Source organism: Propithecus coquereli, unplaced genomic scaffold (assembly GCF_000956105.1).
Source record: "Propithecus coquereli isolate 6110/MARCELLA unplaced genomic scaffold, Pcoq_1.0 Scaffold40, whole genome shotgun sequence".
Lineage (NCBI taxonomy): Eukaryota > Metazoa > Chordata > Mammalia > Primates > Indriidae > Propithecus > Propithecus coquereli.
The window spans coordinates 5,616,395-5,626,698 of NW_012149730.1; the positions used below are offsets into that span (position 1 = coordinate 5,616,395).

The window sequence follows — 10,304 nt, forward strand, 5'->3', positions numbered from 1 at the left end:
TTTAAAAATTAGCTATTCATTTATGGGCTCCCCATATAGATAAATATATTGTGCAAACTTGATTACGACATGTAACTCATTAAGTGCTTTAAAACAGAATAAAGAATCCCTGACTTAAAAGGGGTTAAAATAAATAGTAAGTCAAGAATCACAGATCTAAAGCATTTAAAAAGCGTAATACAGTTATGCATCGTACTGAAATGCTTTATATTAGAATTTTTTTAATCCATAAACAGGGCAAATGAAATCACAGAATCTCTACATTTAGAGAAAAAAACAGAAGAAAAGCCAACTGGTGCAGCCTTTTAAAATCAAAATATATGATATGTAAAAATGCAAATGAAAACTGTACAGTCTTAAATTTAGTACAGTCATTATAAACATTAATTCATAAAACGTATTATCATGATAAGCCACTGCCATCAAATGTATTTGTTTTCAATTTCTTTACAGTTAATGGACTTTTCTACAGAACCCATTGGCCAGACAAAAGGTTTGGAAATGTTACATCACCAGTCCAGAGCCTTGACATGTAAATGCTCAGTGGACAGTCACATGGTATTGTAAACAAATATTCTGTGAGCTCAGTGTACATGAGATGTCACTTCTCTTAACCTTCATTACTGTATTCATTCTGCTTCTGAAATATGTGCCACTTCTACTTCAACAGTTTGAATAGCTTCTGCAACTTCAGATAGCTTCTGTCCTTGCTGTTGTGCCAATACATAATTAACTACTTGCATAATACTTTGGTCAGAAAGCGTAGATACCGACGGGCACTCTTCAGTAGCTGCAACAGCCTCGAGAGCTTCAATAGTTTCTCCCGTCACTACCACAGTCTCAAGCTCTTGAGGACAACTGCTTCCTTGATCCTGCATGTCTGCTGTTAAGATGCTAACCGCATGCTCCACTTGAGTTCCTTGGTTATGAAACTGAAGGGTATCTTTTTCCAGCATAATTTTGCAAGGCACATAGTCTCTGTGAAATTTAGTCATATGTTTACGGAGTGTTCGAGCATCTATATAGGCTTCGCTACATACAGGACAGACATAGGGCCGTTCACCAGTATGTGTTCTGACGTGGCGTTTTAGAGATCGGGCATCAGCCCAAGCTACTCCACATGTTAAGCACTCAAATGGCTTAACTCCTATTAAAAAAAAAAGTACACGTGTGGTGAGGTACAAGTACAAAAATATATTTAAATTGTCAATTTTTAAAAATTTTAAAAAATATAGTAGCCCATAAATCTTTCTATCTCGACTATGGCAATCTTTTACTTTGAACCTAATGGTTTTCCTTAGAATAAATAAGACTCTGAACTATAATCTAACGACATTTCCATGGACAGAAGTTACTGAGAGATAAATTTTAGTTTCCATGCATAATTTCAATTATTTCTTCACAGCAATCCTATAATCCTAGGGTAATGAAACAGAGGCTTCAAACAATTTAGTTTAGTATAATGATGTTGATATAGAAATATGAAATTAATTTCTTCCCAAGTAACGTAAGAGGGCTGGTAAAGGGAGAATCACTACTGGTTTGGCTTCTGTTCTATTTAGATACATATAATACTAAGTACACTTACCTTCATGGTTGTTCATGTGTCTTCTATACTCTCTTAGCTGAGTGAACTTTCTTCCACATTGTTCACATACCCGTTCCAGGTTTTGCTTTGCTCTTCCTTTTTTCCCATGGGTAGCTTTCTTTACATGCCTTCTGAACAAAGCTTTTTCATAAAATTCTTTACCACATATATTACACCTAAAATAGGGGGAAAGGTCAAATTATTTTTTCCAAATCACCAGGAGCCAGTCATAAGAATCAATCAAAATACATATACATCTCAAGTTCAAATTCTTCTCAAATTTACCCACCTATAAGGCTCAGTGACAGAATGAGACTTCACATGGGAATACCAATCTTTCTTCCAACTATAGCACTTATCACAAAATTGGCACCGGAATGGTTTCACACCGAGATGTTTGTTCATGTGTTGGCGAAGATCTCTAGCTTCAAAGAAACTTTTTTCACATCTGCAATAAAGTTCAATTATCCAATTGGATCATCTTATTCCTTTAATACAGGTTTCCTAGAATTCAATATGTTTTTAAGTTCCTAGAACTCCACGAGATTGATTCCAATTTAAAACAAAAGAATTCCCTAATATTCCAATCTTGCATCAAGGCTACAGAGTTTTAAGTTCTTTTATCTTTAGAGCACTAGAAATGTTTTGAAGAGAGCTATGCATAGGCAGGGTGTGGAGGCTCATGCTTGTAATACCAGCACTTTGGGAAGCCAAGGCAGGAGGATCGTTTGAGGCTAGGAGTTTAAAACCAGCTTGGGCAACATGGCGAGACCCCATCTCTACAAACATTTTTTTTTTTTTTTGAGACAGAGTCTCACTCTTTTGCCCGGGCTAGAGTGCCGTGGTGTCAGCCTAGCTCACAGCAACCTCAAATTCCTGGGCTCAAGCAATCCTTCTGCCTCAGCCTCCCAAGTACCTGGGACTACAGGCATGCGCCACCATGCCTGGCTAATTTTTTCTATATATTTTTAGTTGTCCGATTAATTTCTTTCTATTTTTACTCGCTCTTGCTCAGGCTGGTCTCGAACTCCTGAGCTCAAACAATCAGCCCGCCTCGGCCTCCCAGAGTGCTAGGATTACAGGCGTGAGCCACCGCGCCCAGCCTACAAACATTTTTTTAAAACAGTTAGCTGGATGTGGAGGCGTGCACCTGTAGTTCCAGCTACTCAGGAGGATGATGCAGGAGGATCACTTAAGCCCAGAAGCTTGAGGTTGCAGTGAGCTATAATCATGCCACTGTACTCCAGCCCAAACAAACAAAAGAATCATGCATAGTTCCTAAGGGTTATTACAGAGGAAATCTGTGTGTCTTCCCCTCCCCCATCTAATCTCCTTTTTACAACCCCATTCACCCCTCTCATTCTCTATGTATGGAGGGTAGGCTTTACTCTGACCGCAGGGATGAAGCAACAACGTAGGCCTAAGTCAATCAGAGCACAGCATTCCTTTGGCCACAGTGACTGACCAAGGAATGACCAAATGACTTTACTGAATGTAATCAGAGTGAACCTCAAGGCTTTTATAGGAACTACCAGAAAAGAAGACTGATAATTTGGGATTTGAGAGGATATTAAGTTTAAACCACTGCCATTGTCTTGTCCATAAGAGCCTGAGAGAAATCACATGCTAATGAATCTAAACACAGTTTACATTAATCTACTCAGACTCCCAGACTTCAAGATCTGAAAAGGCCCCAAGTTCTCACTTCGAGCCGACCTGAATCTGCACAAACAGGAAGTGAAGGCTAAGTCAGAGCTGTAAACTGTCTGGCTGACTATTAGAGGCATTCTGGCATTAGTGGTGATATTTGTACAATACTGTGAATTTACTAAAAGCCCCTGAATTATACATTTTAAAAATGATTAATTTTATGTTATATGAATTTTACCTCACTTATAAAGAAGATTTTGAGAGGCTTTGGAAAATGAAAAGGGGGAGAAAGAAACTCTGGCTGGCAGTAGGACTCTTCTTCTTTTTTTTTTGAGAGTCTCAACTCTGCTGCCAGGGCTAGAGTGCCATGGCATCAGCCTAGCTCACAGCAACCTCAAACTCCTGGGCTCAACTGATCCTTCTGTCTCAGCCTCCCAAGTAGCTGGGACTATAGACAAGCACCACCATACCCAGCTAATTTTTTCTATTTTAGTATATATGGGGTCTTGCTATTGCTCAGGCTGGTCTCAAACTCCTGAGCTCAAGCGATTCCACTCCCTCCCCGGCCCTCCCAGAGGGCTGGGATTATAGGCGTGAGCCACTGTGCCTGGCCAGGACTTTTCTTTCCTACAGTCCCCACTCCCAGGTAAGTACCATTTGGAAAACCTTTTAAATCACTTTAAATGAGTGATTTGTGTATGGTATATGGTTTATATCTCAAAACTCTTAAAAAAAAAAAAATGGGAAAACATAGGCCAAAAAAAAAACCCGATTAAAATCAAGATTAAATTGAAATTACTGTTTAATGTTAGTTTCAAATATTTTCTTTCTTTTCAAAACTTTCAAATAAACTGAATAAGAACATAATGAAATTACTTGAATGCTTCACATATTAAATACTTACTGGGTGCAATGATAGCCTCGAACCTCAGGCTTTGGCTGGTGTTTCTTGAAGTGCTTGCTGAGTCCAGAGCCCCTGTGAAAAGACTTTCCACAAACTGAGCAATGGTACTTGGACTCCCCTGTAAAAACAAAAACCATGTCACAAATCTAACAGTCTTCTTTTAACAGAATGCTTTAATTTCATATTTCAGAAGTTATTTTATCGAAGAACTATAGAAGCTATAACATTTAGCAGGTATCTTCTAAGAGTAACAATAAACCATGTCAAAATACCTATTTTCCTCTCAACAACTATAGTACTAGCAAAGGCTCCTACGCAAAGAATGTGATATGCTTATATAACATATGGATTATAGTAGTAATAGAAATGAATACAAGTTCTACAGCAGGTACATACCCTTCACTGACCATTCCCATATTCCTGCTTTAAAGCCTCTGAAAATAAGTATGTGTGGACAAAAAAATAATAAAAGTATAAACCATCTACCATACTGACATTTACATCTGCCTACCACTCAACTTTTTAAAAGCATGATCATTTCTTTATGCCTGGATCTAAATTATGCATGATTTATCATTAAATACACATTTTTCTATACTGAGGAAAACAATGAATATTTTTACACAAATAACACAGCTGTAACTAGATTTAAGAAAACTTTGCAACTTTAAATACTGTCTCATTAATAAAAAACTGAACACACATATCAGCATATCAATTTCTGATATAATTACAGCATAATCAATGTAATAAGTTAATAGCATATAAAATCTAACTATGTCAATATAAATTTCTCATTACCTGTGTGAATACTCATATGTTCTTGAAGACTCCGTTTAGTAACAAATGACTTAACACATAGTTCACACTGGAACTGCTTTTGTGATTGATGGAGACTCTGATGTAATTTTAGACCATGCTTGTAGATAAAAGTCTTTCCACAGACCTAAGACAGAAAACGGGTGTTCAGTTTAGTAAAACAAAAAGGGATCAGGTAGATGCTGTTTCTGAAGAATGAAGACAGAGAAACTAGTTTAAATAAATATTTAGTTATTTAACTAAAATTAGAAACAAAACGACAGCATGACAGTTTGAACCACAAATGTCAAGGATGTTAGCAAGCTAAATCCTCTTCTGATCCAGTACTTAACAAATATTGTTGCTATCTTTCTTAAATTCATGTTATCACTGGAAGAGCTCAAAATAGCACAAATAAACCAAGAAACCTTGTGCTATCCTTGAGACTGGTAAACAGTACACCTTATATTTAAAGAGACATAGAAGCTTAATATAGAACAATATACTATTTCCTGCTACACTAACCTGCTACACTAACAGTGCTTCTCAAACTGTGATGAAGAACCAATTTTTTTTCCTTTCCCCAATCTTCTGGGGAAAAATTTTTGTTAAACATGATAAAAATGTTGTGACAAGGCCAGGCAAGGTGGCTCATGTCTGTAATCCTAGTACTTTGGGAGGCCAACGTGGGAGGATCGCTTGAGGCCAGGAGTTCAAGACCAGCTTGGGCAATAGCAAGACCCTGTGTCTATAAAAATAAAAATTAGCTGAGTGTGCCTGTAGTCCCAGCTACTGAGGAGGCTGAGGCAAGAGTATCACTTGAGCCCTGGAGTCTGAGGTTGCTGTGAGCTATGATTATGCCACTGTATTCCAGTCTGGGTGATGGGGAGACCCTGTCTAAAAAAAAAAAAAAGTGACAACATCAAATTGCTATGAAAGTTCTACATGCTTACTCTCTATTTCTGTACTTATCTTATGGACCACGCATTTTGAGTAGTGCTACACTGGAAGAGCAGAGGCTGAACTTATACTCGTATTTAAATTTATGAATAAAATGATGGTTAGGACTTGGTTTCAAAGTAACTGGGGTGTAAGTAAGGTAGTGACAGTATACATAAAATACATCTGACCAAGAGCTGATAACTACTGAAGCTGGCTGAGGGTATATGAGGGTTCATCCCCTTCTCTTACAATATATTCTATTATTATATAATAAAAAGCTATAGAAAAAGGAGAAATATTGAAAATCTCACTGGTTTTAAAACTGTTTAATAAAAATAGTGAGTCATGCTTATATGTAAGGCTACAGGTGCTCCTAGAAATTTTTCACTGTTCTAAACAGCCCAAAGCAGGCTAATGACAGGATTCTTTACCCAGGAGCCATATTTTAGCATTTAGCTACCCTCAATCTTCAGCTCTAGAGAAGGACACATAGCTTAGACAGGACTTTTACTGACTAAGGAGATTTAAGCCATGGGTTCCTTTCCAGTCCTGGTTGGTCCTACTGAAGGTTAAGGAATGATTAGGATGATAAATTGGTTATTCTTACCCTGTACATCCTCTGGACCCTAATAAGTTTCAAAACAACTTAATAAAGATTCCTTTCAAATTACAACTTCAGAGAGCAAACTAAACACAACAGCAAATCACCCTTGATCTAGGCAACAAACTAAAGAAGTCAAATTTCTCTGGTATCTTAGAAGATAAGGGTGACTCTAGAATGCCTATCCACCAATCTCATTCCCATAGTTAAGTTCTAATCTTCTTTAAGTAACAAAAATAAATGTTATGGCTTTACCTGGCATGCATGTGGCTTTACACCTGTGTGCTTTAACATATGTATCCGAAGAGAATATAATTTAGGTAATGTCCTTCCGCATATGGAACATATAAATTCTCGTTTGGTTCTGCCCTTCTCAGAAGATGTTCCTGACGCCTCATTAGATGTGGAATTGGATGAGGATGAACTGGGGGCATCTTTTCTGGCATGTCGAATAAGGTGTGCTCGTAAGGAGGCGCTGTACTGAAACTGTTTTTTACACAACTAAAAGAAAAAGTAAACAAAATTCTGTCTAAATGTATTTGCATTACAAAATGTTAAGTGAAATTTGACTCATTTCCATTTTCCATTTCTGTTATAATTATATAAATCAATTAACACATACTATGTAAAAGACAATATGCTAGGTACCAGATTATAGAAACGGAAGGGGTAAGATTAAGGCCTTACTCTAGGAGAGGCTTAAAATCTAACTACAGCACAGGATTTATATGTAAAAAGATAAAATATATAAGAAGAGGGATAATCGGAGCAATGAGGAAAGGCATCATTAAGCATCATTAATAAGTTTGGGGCTTGAATTGTATCTTAAAGGAATAGGACACAAAGAATAATACTATCATTAGTATCATTAGCGTAAGTAATAACAGTTGTTAGGTGGAACAGAAATACGGGTTGGAAAAAGTAGAAAGGTAAGACTGTAATGGTCCTTGGATTTTAAGCTTTTGTTCTTTTTAAAATCAAAGGAATATATGCTCATCATCTACAAAACCTATTTTTTGAAACAATAAATAAAACTGGTCTCCTGGCTCACCATCTCCACCATCTTCTGCTTTTAGAGTTAACTTTTTTTTGACCCTCTCGATGCCTCTCTTTGTAACTCTAAGTAATATGCATAATGAAGTTGATTCTCTCCTTCACATCTGTACTCACTGTACATATGTAAACAATTCCCATTACCCTATCAAAATAGTCACATTTTTGATCAGATCAATTTCATTTGTTAGGTTTCAGTGCTTATGTTACTAGGATACAAATGTTGTTACAGCTGGGCCATATGATACACTATGATTCTTTTTCCTTTCTTGCTTTTTGTTTTTATTAACTTATTTCTCTTTGTATTTACTACTAATTCATCATCAAACCCTTCCGCCAGTTGTCTTCTGAGAGGAGATTGAAAACACATCACCTTATCTGAGATCTCCATCAAAGCATGATGTCCTGTTGCAATCTGGCCAGGATTGTCCCCTAAGCTTGGTACACACAGCTTCATCCCTGATCTCCCTTTACTATGGTCTTGAGTTCAAGTGACATGACAACAACCAAGCAGTAAGTTGCATTCTATTTATATGAGGTTACAGCCTTCTTCGACTAGCTTTCCAGATACTTACTGGACACTTATAATCCCTAGCTCTTTCATGTTTCAGTGTGTGCATTATAAGGGCATATCGTCTCTGGAAAACCATTCCACATTCCCCACATTTATGGGACGCTTCTTCAGTGTTCTCTTTAGTGTCCCTTTTTGGTTGTTTCCTCTTTTTTCCTCTTTGAACTAACTTCTGGGCCACCTAATTAAGGGATAAAAAACACAATCTAAATACATTCATTTTGATTTTTAAGGTTGAGTCATGTCTAATAAAATAGTTAAAATTCACATTATCTTATTAATATTGGTATTTAAAACATTAAGTTGCTGTATCCATCTCCCCTCCCAAATAATGTTCACCATAGCTACACGTTCATTAATAGAATGCTTTCAATCTAAAGCTAAAACTGCAAAGGTCAACCCTTTTTGCATCGTACCTGCTGAACTGCTGACTTGGGAATGGCTTTCCGTTTCTGCAGCTTTTTCTCCATTCCTTTGTGAAGTTTGATATATCCTCCTTCATTAACAGAACGCTGTCGAAGCCTGCTTCTGTAAGAATCATCATCAGGGCCAACGTCTGTCTTTGCTGTAGGTGCAACTAGATTTTCCTCATCTTTTAAAGGTTGGCCAAGGCTTTGCCCATGTTTTGAAATGTCTTCAGCACTGATATTCTCAGCTGATACATCATTTCCCATATCACTGTTCTTTGGAGAGCTACTGATTACATTCTCTTTTGAAAGTTTAGGATGAACATTAGAAACAGTGCTGTTTGAAGTTTCTAGTTCTGTCTGGTTGTTTTTTGCTATTAAATCAACAGCCTCCATTTCAGGATGGGAATTAGTTATACATCCTGCAGATGACAGAGCAGCTTCAGCCTCTGAAGAAATCTGGGGCTCAGGCTGTCGTTCTGGCTCTCCATTCTGCTCAGTTGCTGGCAAATCTCCATTTACCAGTAGTACAAATTCACAACCCCCAAGTTGAGGAGGTACAGTTGCTGTGGTTCCCTCATTGCTAGCCACAGGAAATGCTGTACCTCCATTATGTACTGGTAAGTCCTGGGTAGATGCGACTGTTTGAACTTCACCCTTCTTATATACCGTTAGCTGCTTTTCTTCCATGAGTTTATGTACACTTTCACAAATCTCTAAGACTTCTGACATGAAAAGATGACGAGCTAAGATGGCTACATCAGCCATGCTACAGAAGTCAAAACTTAGCACAGAAGTATAGGCAAATTCTAGTAAAGGAAGGAAGCTTGCCTTACAAAAACCTATGTGAAACAAGAAAATGGGGACAAAAAAGTCAATCACCACTGAAATATCTTATAAGAATACAGAATTATGACAATATAAAATATAATACAAAGGCAAACATGACCATTTATTCTGTAGTTAATCACCCCTGGATTTGCTTTCTGTTCTGGTTGCTTATTAAACCTTGACCAACTCACTTTTATGAGCCAAGTCTCTCAATACCTAATATAGAAAATAGTATCAGACTTACTACCTCAAGAGTTGTTGTAAGGCAGCCATTTTCAAACTGTACTCCTTAGAACCCCGGGGGTTCCTCAAACTCCCCTCAAGAAACAGCTGCTGGAGAATGGAGGGTAAAAAAAAAGAGGGAGGCAGGTGAGTAGGAGGGGTTCAGCCAACCTGTCCCATATAACCTCACTTTAGTAAATGTAGCTGTATTTTTTAATAATAGTCCTATAAAAATTAGATTGAACAAAGTGTTCTATGACTAAAAATAAAAAATCAAGATCTAAAACAAAGGTTGGCAAAATTTTTCTGTAAAGAGAGAATAAATAATGCAGGCCATAAAGTGTCTTGCAACTACTCAGCTCTGCCACTGTAGCTGGAAAGCAGATGTCCACCAATGCCTGTGGCTGTGTTCCAGTAAAACTTTCTTTACAAAAAGGGAAGGAAGGATTAGCCTATTGGGCTATAGTTGCTTATCCCAAATCTAAGGAATGAAATAATTACTATATACACGAGATATTATTACATTCTTATTTTATGTGGGAAAACAAGGTCAGTTTCTTTTCCAAGTTCTCAGTGCTTTACTTTCAAAAGCTATTTATTAATATTCCCATGATAAAAAAATCAGAAAAGAGATTATACAGTGATAATTCTATCTCTATACCCAGTATGATTAAGAATTTGTTTAGGCCAGGCGTGGTGGCTCATGCCTGTAATCCTAGCTCTCTGGGAGGCCGAGG

At 37.3% G+C, this 10,304-nt stretch overlaps 1 protein-coding gene across 1 annotated transcript in view; it reads right to left on the reverse strand.

Annotated features, from left to right (window-relative positions):
* Window positions 1-431: 431 nt before the first annotated feature.
* The window catches only part of ZBTB11 (zinc finger and BTB domain containing 11), a 40,530-nt gene continuing 30,657 nt past the window's right edge, over window positions 432-10,304 (reverse strand). The window contains exons 4-11 of the mRNA XM_012652843.1: window positions 8,524-9,356; window positions 8,112-8,288; window positions 6,739-6,984; window positions 4,944-5,088; window positions 4,143-4,260; window positions 1,878-2,036; window positions 1,589-1,764; window positions 432-1,147 (exon numbers count right to left, since the gene is read on the reverse strand). Coding sequence (XP_012508297.1) covers window positions 630-1,147; window positions 1,589-1,764; window positions 1,878-2,036; window positions 4,143-4,260; window positions 4,944-5,088; window positions 6,739-6,984; window positions 8,112-8,288; window positions 8,524-9,356 — 2,372 coding nt within the window. The 3' untranslated portion in view covers window positions 432-629. The remainder of the gene's footprint in view (window positions 1,148-1,588; window positions 1,765-1,877; window positions 2,037-4,142; window positions 4,261-4,943; window positions 5,089-6,738; window positions 6,985-8,111; window positions 8,289-8,523; window positions 9,357-10,304) is intronic.